The sequence below is a fragment of the Equus caballus genome, chromosome 1 (genome assembly GCF_041296265.1).
Source record: "Equus caballus isolate H_3958 breed thoroughbred chromosome 1, TB-T2T, whole genome shotgun sequence".
Classification (NCBI taxonomy): Eukaryota; Metazoa; Chordata; class Mammalia; order Perissodactyla; family Equidae; genus Equus; species Equus caballus.
Window position 1 is genome coordinate 157,516,463 of NC_091684.1, and position 21,574 is coordinate 157,538,036.

General features: G+C 35.9%; 1 protein-coding gene across 1 annotated transcript; it reads right to left on the reverse strand.

Moving 5' to 3' along the window:
- Positions 1-30: 30 nt before the first annotated feature.
- TERB2 (telomere repeat binding bouquet formation protein 2) lies at positions 31-21,062 on the reverse strand. Its single transcript, XM_014733853.3, has 7 exons — positions 20,890-21,062; positions 20,686-20,767; positions 19,814-19,953; positions 17,402-17,463; positions 13,537-13,622; positions 8,713-8,801; positions 31-3,703 (listed from the first exon to the last, which is right to left on the reverse strand). Exons 1-7 carry the CDS (start codon positions 20,990-20,992, stop codon positions 3,561-3,563), a joined length of 705 nt encoding a protein of 234 aa, XP_014589339.2. The 5' UTR covers positions 20,993-21,062; the 3' UTR covers positions 31-3,560.
- Positions 21,063-21,574: the final 512 nt, after the last annotated feature.

The following is a 21,574-nucleotide window of genomic DNA, read 5'->3' on the forward strand; positions in this document are numbered from 1 at the left end:
ATAACTAGTATTTCAAACAGCACAATAAAATTTCTTAAAAAAATTTATTTAAAAAAACGGAATCAAGTACTGATACATGATATAAAATGGATAAACTCTAAATACATTATGCAGAGTGAAAGAAGCTTGTCAGAAAAGACCATGTGTTATATGATTTCATTCATATAAAATATCCAGAACGGGCAAATTTATAGAGACAGAAAGTAGATTAGCGTTTGCCTAGGGCTAAGGGTGTAGGGGAGGGGCATGGGCAGTCACTGCTAATGGGCAAGGGATTTCTTTTGGGGATGATGAAAATGTTCTAAATCAGATTGAAGTGACAGTTGCACAACTCTGTCACTATACTAAAAACCATTGAGGGGCCAGCCTGGTAGCACAGCAGTTAAGTTTGCATGTTCTGCTTCGGTGGCAGCCACTAGTTTGAATCCCGGGTGCGGACATGGCACTGCTTGGCAAGCCATGCTGTGGCAGGCGTCCCACATATAAAATAGAGGAAGATGGGCATGGATGTTAGCTCAGGGCCAGCCTTCCTCAGCAAAAAGAGGAGGATTGGCAGCAGATGTTACCTCGGGGCTAATCTTCCTAAAAAAAAAAAAAAAAAACAGAAAAGAAAAAAGAAAAGAAAAGAAAAACCATTGACTTGTACCCATTAAATGAATCAATTGTATGGTATGTGATTATACTTTAATAAAGCCATTAAAAAGAAAAAAAGGCTATTCTATTAAATTGATGCAATATGATTTAAGGTGTCATTCTTTTTATTTATTAAACTGAGTTTATTTGCAGTTTTTCACACTTCTAAGTAATAGTGTAACCAAACACTCCATTTGAAAGAACTTTTTACTAAAACTGCTATAAATCTAATAGACATGTGATGTCCCTAAGGTCACCTATATAAATTCAAGACCACAGATCTGTCAATACTTTACAGATGTAAAGGACTAATATCTTCCACACAATTCTCACCCATAGAACAAGGTCAGTAGCCTGTTCTTAAGCCTCACTTATGATTAGTTTGGCAGTAAGAGACCCAAAATACAGTGCCTTAAACAAAACAGAAGTTTATTTCTCTGTCCACATAAAAGTCTAGAGGCAGGCAAGCCAGGGCTAGGATGGCAGATATCTCCACAATGCCCTCTTTCAGTCAACCTAAGGGTACAGCTCCTTTCAGTCTCCTGCTTTGTCAACCTAAGGGTACAGCTCTTGCTCTTATGGTTCAAATGGTAGCTATCACATCCCCATTCCAAGCAACAGGAGGAAAGAAATAGAAAGAAAGGGAGTGGAAAGAAAAGGGGACAAAGGGTATATGTCAGATGTCTTTAAGAAAAGTTCCTAGATGCCGTTTCTGCTGTGCATCCATTGAACAAAACGTTGTGACACAGCCATATTTAATTTCAACTGAGACTAAGAAAATAGTCTTTATTCTAGGTAGCATGTGCCCAGATAGAAATTTGGGGTTCTATCATCATGGGAGAAAGGGAAACAGACATTCAGAAATAACTAGCAGACTCTTCTGATGACTCAAAACTTATCTAATGACATAAAACCCTACCAAAAGCTAGAAAGAAAAATAATCTGGTCACAAAGGATGAAAGAAATAACATGAACTAAGAACTAAACACTAAATTAAACATTATGAGGAATGATTATGCCTAATAGCAAAAAGCACCAGAGGAGACCTTTTTGCAAAAGGGTAGAGAAATAACCAAAAGTTCTTAAGTGGAGAGAACGTTTTTTATAAGATGAGGGCCAGAGGCAATTTCCGTCAGTTACACTAAAGCAAATAAAAAGAAACAGCTTAAATGAGCAATAAGTAAAATCATACTGCTTTTCACTTCCCATCAAGACAAAAGCCTTTTAACAAAACAGTTATCTTTGCCTATTTTATTTGTTCATATGCTTCCAATTCCTGAAAGGCTTATGTTATCAACTGATTTTATTGCTTCTGGAAATATTTCAAGGATAAATATTACATCTGGCCTTTTTATATATACCTAAAGATATAATCCCTTTTGTTTGAGAATCGTTTTTGTTTTGATGTATTTTTTATTTACTGTGTTAACACATGCATACTCTATATATCAGAAAAATACTTGAACACTCCCAAGAAATCTCAATGTACACAACTTGGTGTACATTTACTTAGTCCTTTTAACGATTAATTTAAGATCCACAGACAGGCTTGATTGCTATATAAGAGGCATAATAACTGAATGTAACTAAGATAAAGTGTTCAGGAGAGATAATATTTAATACATTTCAGGAAAAGATCATTAACATTTAGGGTTTTTTTTTTTTAATTTACAAGTTCAGGATAGTTTAAGCACAAATACAAATATAAATATAAATAAGGAAAAGTTAAAAGTTACCGTATGGGAAAAACAGAACTTTCAAATGCTGATGCTGAGATTATTGTTAAAAATTTTGTATTACGAAATTTGAGCCATGGGAGAAAGGCCAAGGCCCACATACACCCAAATGATCCAAACACTAAAAACAGTGCATTTTCTTTAGATAATTCTACAGCTGGCATGCACTTCTAAGGAGAAAGTACAGTTTTAACAAGACGTTATCTTCACAAGTAATATATAATTTACAAATCTCCAAAATGCAATAAACGTACCAGATTCTATATAGCATGACCATATGAATAAAGATAAGAGGTTACCTTCTTGAAATCACTACATCTCAATACTATTTCAACTTATTTAAAAGACAAGACAAGCAGGTTGGCTTGTTTCTGGGTCTCCCCTGCAGATCTGCTGTCCATTATATCTGACACAGGCTACAGCATATGCCATGTGGGAGAGTGGGGAAGCAGTGGCCTGGAAAATCAAGAAGTTGTGTTCCAGCCATGGTTCAGCCCCGAATTAGTCATCCTAGGCAAGATACCCTCTCAAGGCCTTCATTTCCTCATTAGAAACAATCAACGGCTTGGACTAGTTTTCTAAGGTTCTTCCCAGCACTGAGATTCTAAGGTGCCTTGCGAGTTCATTTCAGATGATATAACACTTGTTTATAATCACTTCTGATATATTTATTATCAGAAACTGTCCACATATGAAGTCAGAATTATTAAACTGTGTTACTCCATATTTTTCAAGCCAGAAACAGTACTTCAGAACTCAACTATAGCACTCTAACTTTTTAAAATCAAAATAAGATGACCAGAATCATAAAACTTAGCATTCACAGCATTGACCCTAGAAAAAAATATATAATAGAATGTCAAAGCAAAAAGAACATCTGACAGAGAGAGAAAGAGAGAGATTTCTTATGAAGTATATTTCAATGACAATTACTCCATAACAACGGTGCATTCAGAATTTGTGGACATAATGTTACAAGCTGGGGAAAAAGTCCAGCTCAAATGTCAAAAGACAAAGCCAAAATGATTCTGAATTTCCTAAAGACACATTTTGAGAAAGAAAGAAGACTTCTTCCCCATTTCCCCATCCCCCTGTCCCAAAGAGGAGAATTTAAAATTATGCACACCTTTGGTAATATTTTGTAACCTATGGTAATAGAAAATAAATGCCCAGATATAAGGACAATTTAACTTAACATTTTCTCTTCAACTTGTTTTTTATAGCAGACATGTTAATTTCATTTTGAACATGGTATGCCAAATATCCTGAGCTTCCAGGAATGAAGTCATGTAGCTCCCCAAGGAATTTCTTCATGGCATCAATTGATATATAACCTACAAAATAAAAAATATATATATTTGAAATCCTATAGTACTATCTACTTTGCAGTGTCTTTGATTTATTAGAATTAAAATTTCTAAAGAATGTTTTTAGAAAAGAAGTAAAAATAAGAACTAATACCAGTGAGAAGATTCTCTCTGAAACTTGATAATCATCAGAGAACACCCTCCTTCCCCCTCTTCGCTCCCCCCAGCCTTCTACCTCCTTTGAAAACACAGATACTTGATTGGCCACTTTGACTACTGAGAGTGTGATGTCTAAGTTAGGGATGGAACATAACAGTACCTGGACCAAAATAACTGGTAAGTGTGCCTGACTTAGAGTGTGATCACTTAGAACTATTATTTGTCCAGCTAAGCTACTAACAGCACCAACACCTCATCTTCCCTAGTAGAGTAGGCAACACTTTCCCGCACTGCTAACACTGGGATAACATTCTTTAATTAAAAATTAATGGGAAAGTCAATATTGCTGCTTAGTCAGCAAAGGTTATGGGTGTGAGAAATTTTGATTTCACTAATAATCTGAAACAGATATGAGTATCAGAAAGAACACCTAGAATGAGGAGAGCTCAAGGACCCAATGACTTTAAGCAATATTACCTTGATAGCAATTGCTTATCTGAGTGATTATATTTTATGTGTAATGTGCTTGTGGTTTATACTAAAATTGAAACCTAATTTGAAAGTAAATATTATATGAAAAAAATTCTGGTAGAACTCAAGGCTGATTGAATTTAGAACCACCATCAAAAGGACATCTATGGATATAGTTTGATTGTTTCTAATAATAGATAATAAATCGACAGTTAATAAATTAACTGAATCTAATTATATAAAATTGATTAGTATCTTTAAAGATATTTTAATTATAGTCATTTACTTCAGAAAAATCTCTTGAAGCACTATTACTATACTCCATATGGTTCATGATCTTTGCCTAAAGGCTAGGTTTCTGTGTAAAATAAACTAGTGCAGAAAAATATTAATCTTTCGTTAATTGTACATATACACTATGTGAAGTTTCTAAAGATATGTGTGAGGGTAATAATTTTAAAAATAATTACTACAGGGGCTGGCCCTGTGGCCAAGTGGTTAAGTTCGTGTGCTCTGCTGCAGGCAGCCCAGTGTTTCGTTGGTTCGAATCCTGGGCACGGACATGGCACTGCTCATCAAGCAACGCTGAGGCAGTGTCCCACATGCCACAACTAGAAGGACCCACAACGAAGAATATACAACTATGTACTGGGGGGCTTTGGGGAGAAAAAGAAAAAAATAAAATCTTTAAAAAAAAAATAATAATTACTACATTAATAAAAATATTCCTGTAAGTATAAGAAGGATAGGACATTTATGCATCAGAAATGGATTATTGTGGCAGTTTGAAGTAGTTAGGACTGCAGGCTGAAGTTGACAGACTCCCAATTTAAACCTGCTTAAACAAAAGGGGAGTTTACTGGAAGGACAGTGCCGTATCAACCAAGAGGTGAGGAAGGCAGACATATTGCTGGGCCTCAGAAGTAACTAGAACCCGTTCTCATGGCCATCTCCCTGTTCTCCAGTTTTTCTCTGCACGTTAGTTTCATTTTCCTCTCTTGAGGCAAGTTGGCTTTCTTTAGGGTTAGAAAACATGGCCACTGATAACTCCTAAGTTTCATGTTTTAGGGCTATGGTCCCCTGGATAAGAATGATTTAACTTGCTGCATTCCATGTCTAAAAATCCACAGAAAGAGCTGTGAGTGGCCCAGCTCAAATCAGGTGTTCACTCCCAAAGCAACTGTTGGGGATGAGGAGCAAGCTCATGTTTCAGAAAATGATTGTTCCCATGTAATCCAGATGAACTAGGAGGAAGAAAAGAGAGTTCCTAGGAAGGGCATTCTTGGGGGAACAATTCCGTATATGTCTGTACTAGCCAGTCTCCCAGATAGCCCTGAGTGATCCCTATCTCCCGGTATTCACAAATTGGTGCAGTCTCCTCCCACTTTGTACTTGTGTTGGTCTAGCTGACCAATAGCACATAGCAGAAGCCATAGTATGGTCACTTCTGAGAGTAGATATAAAAAAGACAGTGGCTTCTGTCTTGGGCACACTCTTTTTCTCTCTTGCATTTCTCACTCTGACGAAAACAAGCTACCATGTTGTGAACAGGCCTCATGGAGAGGCCCAATTGGTGAGAACTTGAAGCCTTTGGCCAAAACCCAGCAAAGACCCAAGGCCTGTCAACAACCACATGAATGAGTTTTGAAATGGATTTTCCAGTCCCAGTTGTGCCTTGAAATAACTGCAGCCTTGCTGACAACCTGAATGCAACCTATGAAGAATGCTGAGACAGAAGTATCCAATTAACATGCTCCTGGATTCCTGGCCCTCAAAAACTACGAAATAGTAAACGTTCATTGTTTTAACCTGCTAAGTTTTGGAGAAATTTGTTACACAGCAATAGATAACTAATACAGTATCTATCATAGGTTCCCAAACTTTTAATTACCAGAACTTTTTGGTTTGAAATTTTTGACTGCAAGATATTTATAATCAGTAGTAATTTTTTTCTTTTATTAATCACACATGTACCTGTCAATCAGAACTTCTTATCATGGGTGATTACTAGTAACATCAGACTGAGAGCAGTTAATTCCAGCCAAAAGCGAAAAACAGATAAAAAAAAAATCCTTTGATATTTTATGGGACATCTGGCAATACCTGGAAATATTTTTGGTTGTCACAAAGTGGGAGGGCTAAATGGGATGCTACTGGCATCTAGTGGGCAGAGGCCAGAGTCACCCTCTCCAACAAAGAATTATCTGGCCTAAAATGCCAATAATTCCAGGACCGAGGAACCCTGTTCTAGGGTATAGCTCCAACTTGTATTTTCTACAACAAACCAACCAATCAGTTTTATTTTAAGAGATTTAACATTCATTGAGTTGAACCCAGCCCATTTTGAGGAAGAGTCAAGTTGTAGTCACAAAAATTGATACCACTGCCTAAATTACAACTGTCATGACTACATTTTTGATTAACACAAGCTGATTTTCCCAGCAAGAAGTTACTCCTTCCCGTACAAGCAGATGGGTATGATAAAAAAACGAGGGGCCGGCCCAGTGGCTCAGCGGTTAAGTGTGCACCTTCTGCTTCGGTGGCCAGGAGTTTGCTGGTTTGGATCCCGGGTGCAGACATGGCACTGCTTGGCAAGCCATACTGCGGTAGGTGTCCCACATATAAAATAGAGGAAGATGGGCACGGATGTTAGCTCAGGGCCAGTCTTCCTCGGTAAACAAAGAGGAGGATTGGCAGATGTTAGCTTAGGGCTAGTCTTCCTCAAAAAAAAAATTAAATTAAAATTAAAAAACAAAGTACTTGTCACTTCACATCAAAATTAAAGACAAATGAATTATCTCTAAAAAATGAAGCTTTCTTCCAAGAAAGTGCTATTTAAAAATTTAATGTAGAAAGATAAAGAAAATATTCAGTTAAGCAAATAAAGAAATCAGAAAATTTTACTTTAGTTCTACCAATAAAATCAACAAAAGATTACCATAGGTTAAAATTATACTTTAAAAATTCCGACTAATTATTTTTACAGTTCTTTTTAGTTTGTTTATATAACACTGTCATTTTTTTTAACAGTCAGACAGCAATGAAACATAGAGCAGCATTGTTACATGTCCAAATCTAAGCATTTGTCTTTATTGTATGGCTGATTTTAATATTTATCATTGATCTTTTCAATATGTTATCAAAAACTTGGTAAGTCCAAATGAAAATGAGACATTTAGTACCTGATGGAGTTGCCTGAGCAAAATCAATACCAGTGATATACCATAACCATGGTTTAAGGTACCTACATTTTATCTGAATGTTTAGGCTTTGGGGTAAATCTGGGCAGCAGCCAGCTGCTTCCAATCTTAGAATTTAAGTATTTCTATTTAGTTCATTGTCTTTTGCAGTCCACAATTGCTCCTAAGATTCCCAGAATTGACTTTTCTATTATGATAGCTGGGTAGCAGTTTTCTTTGATGTCTTCAAGACTCAGCTCCAAACTACACATTGGAAGTTCTTTTTAAAAAAGTACTTTTCTAAAGACTATTTTATATTGCTCAAATGAACATAAGAAAAAAATAGTAAAACAAATGGAGAGACAGAATGGTTAGAAGCGATAGTAACATGAGAGAAGACATCTGGGAATTTGTGGACTAGTTGTAAGAGGTAGTTTTGACACTGCTAAGTAAAGAGAAAATGATAAATATACAAATTATTTTTTAAATGCAATTTCAAAAACCTATGCTTCTTAAATTGCTGTGTTTTAAAAACTATTTTTTAAAAACCTCTATTTTTAAAATTATCTGTGACCTTATGAATATTACCCAGATCAAAGTATCCAAATATCCACCTCGCTCAGCACTATCCAAATCCCAGGGGCCACTTTTCAGCTGGTTCCCTTTGTTCCACCCTCTCAATGTCAGCCTCAGTTAGCTGTCTTCTCTTTATGTTGGGCACTAGGAACCCCAAGTATGGAAACCATGGACACTTGGGTGATCCATGAATGGGCTTCTGGGCATATGTGAGCCTCTTTAAATTATATGTAAAATTCATATGTTATGTGTGTATGTGTGTATGCTTAGGGAAAGGGGCCTATGAACATAGGATTCAACAAATAAGCATCAGATGCTCAAAGGGAACCATGATTAGAGTTACCCACATAATTTATCTTCCAAATTGGGCCACCTGAGAGTAAAAACTGAAGCCAGGACAACAGGCATAAACTGGGATTGTCTTGTATAAACAGGGACCCTACCTATAGACCAACGTTTTAACACAGAAAATATGGGGCCTATCTTTGGGTCAATTCTGCAGACTAATTTATTTAATGTGAGATGTCTCCTCTATTAGCACATATAATAGACGGGGCTCTACTTGCTAGGCTAGTACAACAGCTTTATTGCACAAAATATTCCCTTTTTTCTTCCCTACTTGGGTTTACTTTAAATTTTATTTTAAATTACCTGTTACCATGTTGTTCACTGGATAATTCTGAAGAGGGAAGTACATCTGCTTTTCTACAACTGGAGTCCTTATAAAACGTTTTTCTGTGCTGTAAGATGAAACACACAGAAAGTCATATTTCTATTTGTTTTTTTGGAGTTGTTTTACAAATGAGAAATTATTCTAGGCAATATATATAGTAATCTAATTGCTCTTTGATCAGACTTTAGTCTGATTGGGTGAAAATGTTAAGAGTGAACATCTTTCATGCTTATAAGTACTACAAGGGTCTGTATAGATATTTTTGCTTTTCTTGGCCACTTCACAAAATAAATATCTAGTGAGTATATAGAGGCCTGGGTCTTTTCCCCAAGATTCTTGAAAGCATAATAATTCAATAATACTTTATAATTAGATAAAATACATATATACATATATAATCTTAAATATGCCAAAAGAAAAGCATAGTAGACTCTATTTTAAATGATCACAGCATTTTCTGCTATTCAGTGTTCAAATAATTGGAACTCTATTAACTAGTACTTCCATACTTCAAAATAAGTAAAAAGTGATGTCTAGGAAAACCATGACGTATACTAAGATTTTTTTTTTTTTTTTTTTTTTTGAGGAAGATTAGCCCTGAGCTAACTGCTGCCAATCCTCCTCTTTTCACTGAGGAAGACTGGCCCTGAGCTAACATCCGTGCCCATCTTCCTCTACTTTATATGTGGGACGCCTACCATAGCATGGCTTGCCAACCGGTGCCATGTCCGCACCCGGGATCAGAATCAGCGAACCCCGGGCTGCGGAAGCGGAACGCGCGCGCTTAACTGCTGTGCCACCGGGCCGGCCCCCTACACTAAGATTTTGAAGTGACTTCTAAGTTACACACACACAAAAAAGTTAAATTATTCTGAATATGGTTGTATAGTACAATTAACTATAAGCAGCTTTCAACTAAAATATCCTATTTTCTACTTGTGCCAGATAACAATGTGTACTATATTTAGACTATGTATAACCAATAGATAATACAATTACGTGAAAATAAAAAGTTCAATAATCAAAAATTGAGGTCATCCTTAAATTTATTATTTTCCAAAAAGTCTCAAGTCATACTGAGTGATAGTAAAGGCTTTATTTTCAATTTGTCTAAAAATTAGATTTCATATAAGCTTTTCTAAAAGAAACTATAGCTCAGTTAGGATGACAACCTACAAATAAAGCAAAATAGTGTTCCCAGAGAAATCAGGGACTCAACAAGGATATCCATTATCATTATTATTACTTATCATGGTTCTAAAATTTCTGGCCAAGCAACAGAGTTGTGGGAGGGGAGAGAAAAAAATGGAAGACATATCTAGTGAAAAGGAAGAAGGAATACTCTCATTATTACAAACTATATGACAGTGTACCCTGCAAAGCAAGAGAATCAACTGAAACATTCTTAGAATCTTAAAGATTCCAGGTCAGTAGATATAATATAAATACCCCCAAATCAAAACTTTCCTGTTTAACAGCAATAACTAATAAAAAAATAAAATGGAAAAAATTATCCCATCCAAAACAGCAACAAAACTCATAAAAATCTAGTAATAACCATAACAAGAAATTTATGATTCTATATGTAGAAAAATAGGAAACTTTACTGAGATATAGAAAAGAAAAACAAAGAAAAACAAAAAGCATTCTCCTGTATAGGAATATTTGAAATTATAAAGACAACAATTCTTCTCAAATTTAAGTTTAACACAATTCTCCATAAAATTTCAAAGGGATTTTAGAGCTTAAGAAAAAAATAATTCTAAAACTCACTTGAACAGCCATGTGTTAGATCTAATAGGAGGCAAATTTATAATAGAATGAAAAAAAAATCTAGGAATAATCTTAAAAGAAGCAAAATATTAATATTTTTAAAGGCTATGATGCCTATTGTTAGTTGCTTCCCACAAAAGTACAAATTTAAACTACCACCAGTGTTGGTCTCATCGCATCCTCATCAATTAGTATTATTAAGAAGTCTTGTGCTAATTTAATAGATCATTAATTTAATCATTCAGTTTTAGAAATGAAAAAAACTGAGGTAAAGAGAGGGAAATTCCACATCTGAGAATTTACATTAAGAAAATTATCAAAAAGTAGAGAAAGATTTATTTTTAAAAAGATTTTTATGAAGGTGCCACAAGAGTAACCAATTGTAAACAATTAAAATATATTTTTTAAAAGGAAGTTGGTTAAACAAACAATAAGATGAAATACCATATACAGCCATTGCAAATTAAAATATCAAATAAAGTTTTTCAAAATGGGGAACTGCCTAGAGAATACTAAATGGGAAATCAAGAGACAGACCATATATGTGGTCTAACCTCAACTTTATTTAATGTGTGTATTTGTATAAAACTAGCAAGAAAGGTATTAATGTTGATGGTGGTTATCTCCGAGTGGTGGGGTTGCTTATAATTTAAATTTTCTTTATTCTTTCTGTATTTTCCATTTTAACAAATTACATGCATTACATTTATAATAAAATAATTAAAAACAAGAAAAACAAAAATTCACGCAATTTTAAGAAGACTGGGGAACATATTGGGAAGGGAAAACAGTGCAGTGATTAAGAGTTTGGACTCTAGATCAGCTAGACTTGGTTTCAAATTCAGGTTCACTACTTAAGTAATACTGGGTGAATTATTTAGCTCTCTGAAGCTGTTTTCTCAATTGTAAAAATGGGGCTAGTAGTAATTATCTATCTCATAAAGGTGTGAAAACCAAATGAAATACTGTAAACTGCTTAGCTCACAAGTGTCTTGTGTTTAGCAAGTGTTCAATAATTAGTTCACCTCTTAGTGTTCAATATCACTAGTAGTATGCCAACAAAATAAATGCTTCATGAGAGCGTCAAAGCATATTTTATCTATGTTCACACTGCACCCTCTGGTGGTTCTACAAAGAAAAAGCTCTAGGCAGACACCTACCTAAGGTCTCTATTTGTATCTTTTGGCTAGTTTTCTTGTTGTTATTGGATTGGATATATTTTCCCCAGATTTGTATGCCTTCTTTGCATATTAATGAAACTAACCTTTGTCAAATGTTTTCCCCAGTGTATATTTTTCTTTTGACTTGGTTTGTGGTATTTTTATTGCCATGTACAAGTTTAAAATATTTTTGGTAGTCATATTTCTCAATCTTTTCCTTTATGGCTTCTGTGTTTTGCAGGACAACCATTTCTTAAAGAGTTTATACACCTGCTATCTTTTCTAGTCAAGTAAATCACTGGAAGTTACTTTTTATTTTCTATTTCCAAGTCTTCTCTTCAAGGTCACTTAAGATAACCATTTTCTCCTCTTTTAATCCCTTAAGAATATCTTCATGGTCTCACCTCTTCCATTCTCTTTTTTTCCATCCTCTCCTTACCACTTTCTTATCTCAAAAAGCATAACAAGTAAGGTCCAAGGAGTGCTATACATAGAGACCCCAAAGACCTAGAATATGGATTCTCAAACTTAAGTGGTAGAATATCTACAAGTCACAGGACCATGAAGCAATGGTTTACTAAACTTAAAATAATTAAATACACAACTTTGTGTTAAATCAGATAACTCACAGCAAATCATAACAAACCAAATAGTATTCACAAAAGATATAAGAAAAAATTTTTGGAGAAAAACTTAAAATTGAAAAAACTGGGGGCTGGCCTCGTGGCCGAGTGGTTAAGTTCGCACACTCCGCTGTAGGCGGCCCAGTGTTTCCTTGGTTCGAATCCTGGGCGTGGACATGGCACCGCTCATCAAACCACGCTGAGGCGGCATCCCACATGCTACAACTAGAAAGACCCACAAAGAAGAATACACAACTATGTACTGGGGGGCTTTGGGGAGAAAAAGGAAAAAAATAAAATCTTTAAAAAAAAATTGAAAAAACTATATAAGTTAAACCCATTAACTTTTATATCAAAGAAAAACACCCACTATTTGATCACTGTTATTTCAGCAGTAAATACCAGACTTTTGAATAACTAATGCTCCCTACGAATATTTGAAAACTACTGAACTGGAAAATATAGACTTATGACTAGACAATGAATAAGCCTGGAACAAGGGGACTTCTCATAGATTGGCCCTAACAAATGGCAAGTCTTTTTAAATTTAATTCCTTAAACCAAAATAACTACATTACAATTTGGAAAAGAGGAAATCACTTAGATCTTCCAATCCTAATAAAACTACTGCTAATATTTAGTATATTTCCTTATTTAAAAATTCACATATTTTAAAAATAGTGTAACTAATCATAATATACATAATATTCTCTATTCTTTTCTGCAAGGATAGTCTAGCATAGTAGTTAAATGCATGGGCTCTGGAATTAGACCCAGTTCAAAGCCTGCTTCTCTCCACTTAATAAAAGTTTTATGACTTTGGCCAAATTACTTAATCTCTCTAATCATAGATCTCTTTTTCTGTAAAATGGCAATGGTGATAACGATAATATCAATCTCATAAGAAGACTGTGAAAATTAAATGAAGGGCTGGCCCGGTGGTGCTGCAGTTAAGTTTGCACGTTGAGCTTCTCGGCGGCCCGGGGTTCACCAGTTCGGATCCTGGGTGCGGACATGGCACCACTTGGCAAAAGCCATGCCGTGGTAGCCGTCCCACGTGTAAAGTGGAGGAAGATGGGTATGGATGTGAGCTCAGGGTCAGTCTTCCTCAGCAAAAAGAGGAGGGTTGGCAGTAGTTAGCTCAGGGCTAATCTTCCTCAAAAAAAAAAATTAAATGAGATAAACACACAGCACTCAAAGATGTCTACACTGAATTGAATATCAACGAAGTATACAAATTCAATACCTTTTGGATAATTCTTTTTCGTGATCTGTTGCTAGTTTACTGCTTTCTCCAAGGGCCTTTATTTCATTTGGTGTTACTTCATCATGCTGTGGATAGCAAAAGAAATCACATTTTAAAAAATCAGCACACCAATAATTCAATCAATAATGTTTTTTAAAAAGGCAAAAAAGCATTCCAATGTATATATATACCACATCTTCTTTATCTATTCATCTGTGGATGGGCACTTTGGTTGCTTCCATGTCTTAGCTATTGTGAATAATGCTGTGATGAACATAGGGGTGCATGTGTCTTTTCAAATTAGTATTTTCATGTTCTTTGGATAAATATCCAGAAGTGGAAGAGCTGGTCATATGGTATTTCTATTTTTAATTTTTTGAGGAAACTCCATACTGTTTTCCATAACGGCTCCACCAATTTACATTCCCATCAGCAGTGTACAAAGATTCCTTTTTCTCCACATCCTCTCCAGGGGGGAAAGGGATAGGGAGAGGGTGAAAGAGGTAAAGGGCCCACGTGTACAGTGATGGATGGCCACTAGACTTTTGGTGGTGAACACGATGCAGTCTATACAGAAGTCAAAGTATAATGATGTACACCTGAAATTTATATAATGTTATAAACCTATGTGACTTTAATTTTAAAAAAAGCAAAACAGCAAATTGGCAATATATATCAAAAGTCATAAAAACATTCATATACTTAGTGCATTCACTCTAGTTTGGCGGGAAAAACACAATTTTGTACACACACACAAAATTATACTATGTATTTTTAGAGATAAAGAAAGACCAGAACTTTTACAATATCAGCTGTGGTTATACTAGACAGTAAAACTTTGACTGATTTGATTCTCTTTTCAATTTTTGAAATTTGCCCTCATGTGGTCATATTACTTTTTAGTTTTAAAAAAAGGAGGATACTGGGGCTGGCCCCGTGGCTGAGTGGTTAAGTTCACGCGCTCCGCTGCAGGCGGCCCAGTGTTTCATTGGTTCGAATCCTGAGCGCGGACATGGCACTGCTCATCAGACCATGCTGAGGCAGCGTCCCACATGCCACAACTAGAAGAACCCACAACGAAGAATACACAACTATGTACCGGGGGGCTCTGGGGAGAAAAAGGAAAAAATAAAATCTTTAAAAAAAAAAATAAATAAGTAAAAAAAGGAGGATACCAAAAAAATGTTATTAATTTGAATTTTCTTAAAATTCTTGACTTGAAGATTCCTAGGCTTCCTGTGAGCTACAAATCAAAAATACAAAGTAAGCTGAAGAAATTACGTTTCCCCTTCAAAACTAAAGTGGAGTATTTAGCTATGGATTTATGAAAGAACTAAATGTATATTAAGCTTTTCCAAAAGACTATGTGAAAGTGACTCAGATACTGGTGTCTATCACATAATATATTTGCTTAATATGCCATTAAAAGATTTCTGTATTTGGGTCACAAATCCACTCCAAACAATAATAATGTTCCCCAAATTACTTTCCAGATTTACCCTTGTTGTTGCCATTCAATGAAGTTCCTTCTACGTATATAACCGTTGGTTACATTATTATAATTGGCTAATATTCAATATTAATCAATATTTTGAAAGAACTAACAAAATCTTTTATCATATCACCATACAATTTCTAGAGTCAACAGTCAATACAGATATGTTCCACTAATTTTTTAATAGAAAAATCATTGGATTGGGTTGGAGCTGAGAAAATTCGGTTCCTCCTTGCTAATAGCTGGCTATGGGAACTAAGACAGGTCTTCACCCTCTCTTTACCTCAGTTTTCTCATTTCTAAAGCTGAATGCTTAAATTAACGATCTTTAAGGACCTTTTTAGCTCTAAAGTTCCAATATATTCAATAACTATTGTTAAATAATAACTATTCTATCACCACTCATGTCCCTAGAAACAGTGTGACAAGTCAAGGATTAGATATTTTGGTCCTTGGTACAACATAGCCAAAGATACGAAAGGAAATATTATTTTCAGAAGATGATACTTTGGGAAGAAAAAAACAAATTAATGAGAGGAATACAAAATGTATAAGTTAATTCCTTGGCTTTAGACTATTTTAAAGATTTTCTCCCTAACTTTTTATTTTGAAAAATTTCAAATTTACCGAAAAGTTAAAGAATAATACAGTAAGTACTATATAACTTTTGCCTAGATTCACAAAGTCTTAATATTTTTACCACTTATGCATGCCCTCTCTTTCTCACTTTTTATTTTTGCTGGACCATTTAAAAATATTTGCAGATATTATGAGATTTCACTCCTTAATCTTTACCAGGCATTTTCTAAAAAAAATTCTTTTATCTTTATAATACCACTACACACTTAAGAAAATTAACATTAATATCACCTAATATACAGTACATATTTAAATTTTCCTCATTGTTCTCAAAATGTTTTTTTAAATTTTACTCTAAAAACTCAAGGATCCAATCAAGGTTTATACATCACATTTGGTTGTTATGTCTCTTAATCTAGAACAATCTTTCTTTTTGTTTTTTATGACATCATTTAAAAGAGTCTAAGCCAATTAGTTGTTTTTGCTATGTCACATATTCTGGAATTGTCTGAATGTTTACTTATAATTAGATTCAGGTTAAGCATTTTGAACAAGAACACTACATAGATAATATTGTGTACTTTTTATTTTATCACACCAAGTTGTTCTAGTATTGGTGATGCTAAATCTGATCAGTTGGTTAAGGTGATGTCTGCCAGATCTCTCCATTGTAAAGGTACATTCCTTACCCTGGTAATTAGTAAGTAATCTGTGGGGTGATAATTTGAGAACATGGTTTTAATATCTATTATGATCCTTGCCTAAGTCAATTATTTTATGGGGGATGGTAGGAGGGTGATTTTCTATTCTATCATCCTTTCTATATTTATTAGTTGCTATTTTGTAAGGAAAATTTCCCTTATCTCAACTTTTCCTTCCTTCCATCCCTTCTTTCTGCCTTCCTTTCTTCCCACCTTTTTTCCACCCGTCCTTCCTCCTGTTCTTTTTCTTCTTTCTTTGTACTTTTGGAGTATCACTATGGAATCATTGATTCTTTTTAATTCAATGTATTGTAATCCATTACTGTCATTCTTCTTCTTTTTTTTTTTTTTTTTGAGGAAGATTAGCCCTGAGCTAACATCTGCTGCCAAGCCTCCTCTTTTTGCTGAGGAAGACTGGCCCTGAGCTAACATCTGTGCCCATCTTCCTCTACTTTATATGTGGGACGCCTGCCACAGCATGGCTTGTCAAGCGGTGCCATGTCCACACTGGGGATCTGAACTGGCAGACCCTGGCCCACTGAAGGGGAACGTGTGAGCTTAACCACTGCACCACGGGGCCAGCCCCTAATTATTCTTTTTGATGTTCAAATTATCTTAAATTTGGCTATGCATAAAGATTTTGAAGTAAGTTAAAAGCATAGGGAAATTTGAGGCAGGATGGCAAAAGCTGTAAAACAGTTTTCAGTATTGTATACATTTGTTAAGGGGTGTTATTCAAAACATTTAACAAATGGCATAACACAGGAATTAATTAATCAGAATCTTACACCGGTAGTAAAGAACTGGTAAATACTGTGCACCTATTACTCCCTTAATATCACTGACAGAAGCAAATGTTCAAATTTTTTATGTGAATAATTTTATTCATACAAAAATATCTCAGTTTTACTCATGTACTATTGTAAAAACAATGTTGAACTAGACGATGTTCAATAAAAGCATGCCCTTTAAATTCCTTAATCTGGATCATTGGTGTTAACATGTCACAAGTAAACATTTTTAAGATTACATTGCTTTCAAAAATTTTTTAAACTGTGGATTCTAATAAAGTACCTTAATTTACTCTTACCTTTTCTATTAGAAAATGCTGGTCTTGTTCCCAAATAAAACTACCAATTTTTCTTCTTATTTCTGTGGTAAGAAAAACAAATCCAATACTATTTTTTTTAAAGTAACTGTAGAATTTTCTGAGTTTTGCTTGAAGTCTGAAATTTCTAGGCCAGTGTTATTCCACTTGCATCAAAAGCAACTAAAATACTTGTTTAAAATGCAGATTCCTATTGAATCAGATTATTGGGGAGGAGCTCAGGAATTTGCATTGCTAACAAACTCCCCAGATGATTGCAATGCATTATGAGAATCGTTGTAAACTTTTTTCGCTGGAATGTATATCTTCATTAGATGTCAGCGCCTTTAGGCCAAGTTTTACTAAAGAAGACAATTGTTCAGTCAAAATAAAAGGTATAAAATTCCTGAATTTGTAGAGTAGAGGTTCTCAAGAATTTAATAATATACCTTGTAAAAGAAGCATGGAAGAGCAACATGTCTAGTAGGCATGGTCATTCAAGGAATTCTCTAAGGCCCAGCATGTCAAAGGACTATGTCATCATCCTAGCTCAATGATCTCAAAAGTCCCCAGAGTAGCCCATTCAAGGACAAGAAGGTAACATTTCTTTAGACCTATGATGTCCAATATAGTAGCCCCTAGACTAGCTACATGTGGGTACCATATTGAAATGTGTGGCTGGTCCAAATTGAGATGTGCTCCAAGTATAAAATAAGCACTGGATTTCAAAGACTTAGTATCAAAAAAAGAATGTAAAATATTGCAATAATTTTTATGCTGGTCATATACTGAAATAATAATTTATATAAACCTATTCTTAAAATATATTCATTCTTAAAATATATTCTTAAAATTAATTTCACCTATTTCTTTTTATTCTTTTTAATGTGGCTACTAGAAAATTTAAAATTAATATGCAATTAATTAAAATTAATTAAAATTAATTTGTGTCTCACACTTCTAGATAACACTAGTCTAGATGGACAATAATGTACACTTTTCATTTTTAAAAAGGAATATGTTTTCATTTGAAACAGACTTTTTAAAAATTTAAATACATTTTAATGTGAGATACTAAACTCAAAGACAGAATAGGAATGATCACTTGAAATCAGATCAGATAGGAGGCGAGACCGGTGGTTAGTGGTTAAGTTCGAACACTCTGCTTTCGTGGCCCAGAGTTCACCAGCCCATACGCTGGGTGCAGATGTGCAAACTGCTCATCAAGCCATGCTGTGGTGGCGTCCCACATACAAAATATAGAGAAATATTGCCACAGATTTTAGCTCAGCAACAATCTTCTTCAAGCAAAAAGAGGAAGACTGACAACAGATATTAGCTCAGGGCCAGTCTTCCTCACCAAAAAAAAAAAAAAATCAGATCAGACAGTCATTCTACAATATAAGCTCCTTGAAGGTGGATATTCACTGATTGGCACAGTTTTTTAATAAATCAATTCTCCTATGCAGTCATTAATTTATTTGCATAACCATTTAAAACAGTTTACTGTTATAAGTTATAACTAGGTCTGACTAGGACATCAACTATGGAAGGAACCCAATCTTTGGGGTTTCCAAAGTTTTTGTATAGAAATCTTTCTCAAGTTTTTTTTGTTTTTTAAAAAATATCTGCTCACTGGGAACTGTACGAGCTTCAATCTGTCTTTCTAAGGATGGACACATACACATTAAGATATATACATCAAGAACTGGATAATAATGCAAGACCTACAAAAATGGATATTTAAAGTTAGCCCATAAAAAACAGGTAGAATTTGAACAGAACAGGATAAGAAAGGGTGTTTCCAAGCAGCGAAAACGAAAACAACCAATCTCAGAAGCAGTTTATTTACTTGCCCTTTACTTCACAGGGTTACTGAAATAATAAATGTGAAAGTACTTTTAAAAGCATAAAGAACAATACAAATATATGGGTTTATTATCGTAATGAATCTTGTATCAGAAAAAATTTTCGGAAAAATAATGAAGAATTCCAAAACCAGCAAAGAACATTTACTGAATGCTCACATGTCAAACTACTTAATATATTATCTCATTTTACCCTCAAAACGACTTGAAAGAAGTTGCTAAAAGGTCACCAAACTAGTAAGTGTTGGATCCTAGCCAGTGGGCACTGTGAGGGCAAGATCTGCACCTGTGATATTCACCGCTGAATCTGCAGCACCTGGGTTGAAACCTGGCACACAGCAGGAGCTCGGTGAATGCGTGAAGGCAGGATAAACAAATGAAGCTAGAATATACACCTACGACAATCTGTTCCAAAGTCCATGCTTTTCCACTTATATTAAAAGATAAAAAAACAAAAAATCTCTGACTGAGAACAGAGATCAGTAAAGTTGGTGACCTAGCTGGATCTGGCTTTCTAACAGAGCTTGCACGAACCATCTTTGCTAACCTTTTTGCAGGCACGCAGGAGGAAGAATGAAATGACCTAAAGCCACCGAGTTCTTTATTTCAGCGTTAGCGACTGCAGAGAGATAGTAGGCATGAAAAATTGTGGCATTATCTTCTATGTAATCAAGGCTCTGATATATTCTAGGAGAAAGAAAGTAAATATTTTCAGTTATGAAACAAACAGGAATGTATTCAACCTTTCAAAAAGAAAAAAAAGAACAAATGAAGGGAAGTAGAAAGAATTATCTGTGAGGTAATCAGGAGACTGGGGAGTATGGGGACGGGGAGGGGGGCAGCCAGGGTGGTGATTAGACCTCAGCTGTAAATGAAATCGGACAGCAAGGTGAAGGGGGATGGCAGGTGGACAGACTGGAGGCAGAGTAATCTCTCAGAAAGGTCCTGTGACAGCCCTGGCAAGAGGTAATTAGGGTGTGTACTAAGTGGCAGTGACTATGAAGAACATACAGGGGTACAATCCATGGTGTTTGGCAGGGGTTCTATTCAAAAGAAACTACGAGGACGTGAAGTTTGAGAACACACGATCTGGTGCAGGTAGGAGAGGCAATCAGGGGATTGGGTTTAAACACACGTCCACAAGGCGCCACGTGGCGTTGTGGGAGAGACAGCTGGAAACACACGATTGGAACTCAGGAAGAGACTTGAGGACCAGATGGGAGGCCATACCATCATGGCAGAAAGGAGAGGAAAAAGGTTACACCCCCCTCCCCTACCCCCACCCCCCAATCTAGGACTGAAAACTTGCTGGTTTCCAGTCCCTTCCTATCATCAATATTTATTAGTGGACTCCAACTTCCATCTCCAACTCTTGGCTCATGGTGACCCAGCATGCTCTGCAAGGTGGCCTTCGGGTACCTCAGCGTGTCTGGGTGGGAGGCATCACAGCTGAACAGGAAGTCGGCGGCCCTCGGGTCACTGATGGTCCCCCCTTCGGCCACTGTGGAGGCAAGAGCACAGGATGAGACTAGCGAGTACCCTGGGGCCAAGGCACCAGAGGGAGGAGGGGTGCTTCCCTCACCACCTCACCACCTCACCCGCCGCTTCCACCAAGCTTCCTACCCCAGAACTGCCTCAGGGCATGGCTGACGCTGCCGCAGAACCAACCCCGCTGCCCTTGAAACATGGCGCCGCCTTGTACCCATGGACGTGGGGGAGGGGCCATAGCAGAGATCGCTGATTGGTCCCAGGTCTGAAGCCGAGCTCGATGATTGGCTCTCAGGGTAATGGGCGGGAAAAGCCTGAGGCAGGAGGAAGAGGGATCCGGTTACTACCGCACAGAGTGGACCGACTTGTGGGGGAGTGGAGAGGCCTTTTAGTTTTTCCCCCCATACGTCGGAGAAGGGTCAGTCATGCTTGTAAATTTTAAACCCTAAGTATTAACAAAGTTAGTGTGCTGTGTTGTACGGGCATGGGCGCACGTTCTGTAGCATCAAGTATTATTTTGAAGCAAAACTCATTTTATCATTTCATCTATAAGTGTTTCAGTTGGACTCTCTAAAAGATGAGGACTTTTGAAAAAACATAACCACAATACCAGTATCACTCTTAAGAAAATAATAATTTAATACAGTCAAATATTACCAGTGTTCAAATTTCCTGATTTCTCAAAATTATGTTTTTCTTTTACAGTTTCATCTCTGCCCCCTGCCCCACACACACACGAGTTTTGATAAACTATATTTTTCTGCTGTTTGGTCCATTTAATCTAAAATTTCAAAAATATTGATATAAAGCTGTCCATAAA

Excerpts from the sequence above, each read along its gene's own strand:
- TERB2 (XM_014733853.3), bottom strand. The coding sequence starts at position 20,992 with ATGGCCCCTCCCCCACGTCCATGGGTACAAGGCGGCGCCATGTTTCAA. Across the intron at positions 19,954-20,685 it reads TCCCACCCAGACACGCTGAG|AATATATCAGAGCCTTGATT; the intron begins GTACCCGAAGGC and ends TCTTTCTCCTAG. Across the intron at positions 8,802-13,536 it reads GAAAAAGAATTATCCAAAAG|CACAGAAAAACGTTTTATAA; the intron begins GTATTGAATTTG and ends TTCATCTTACAG.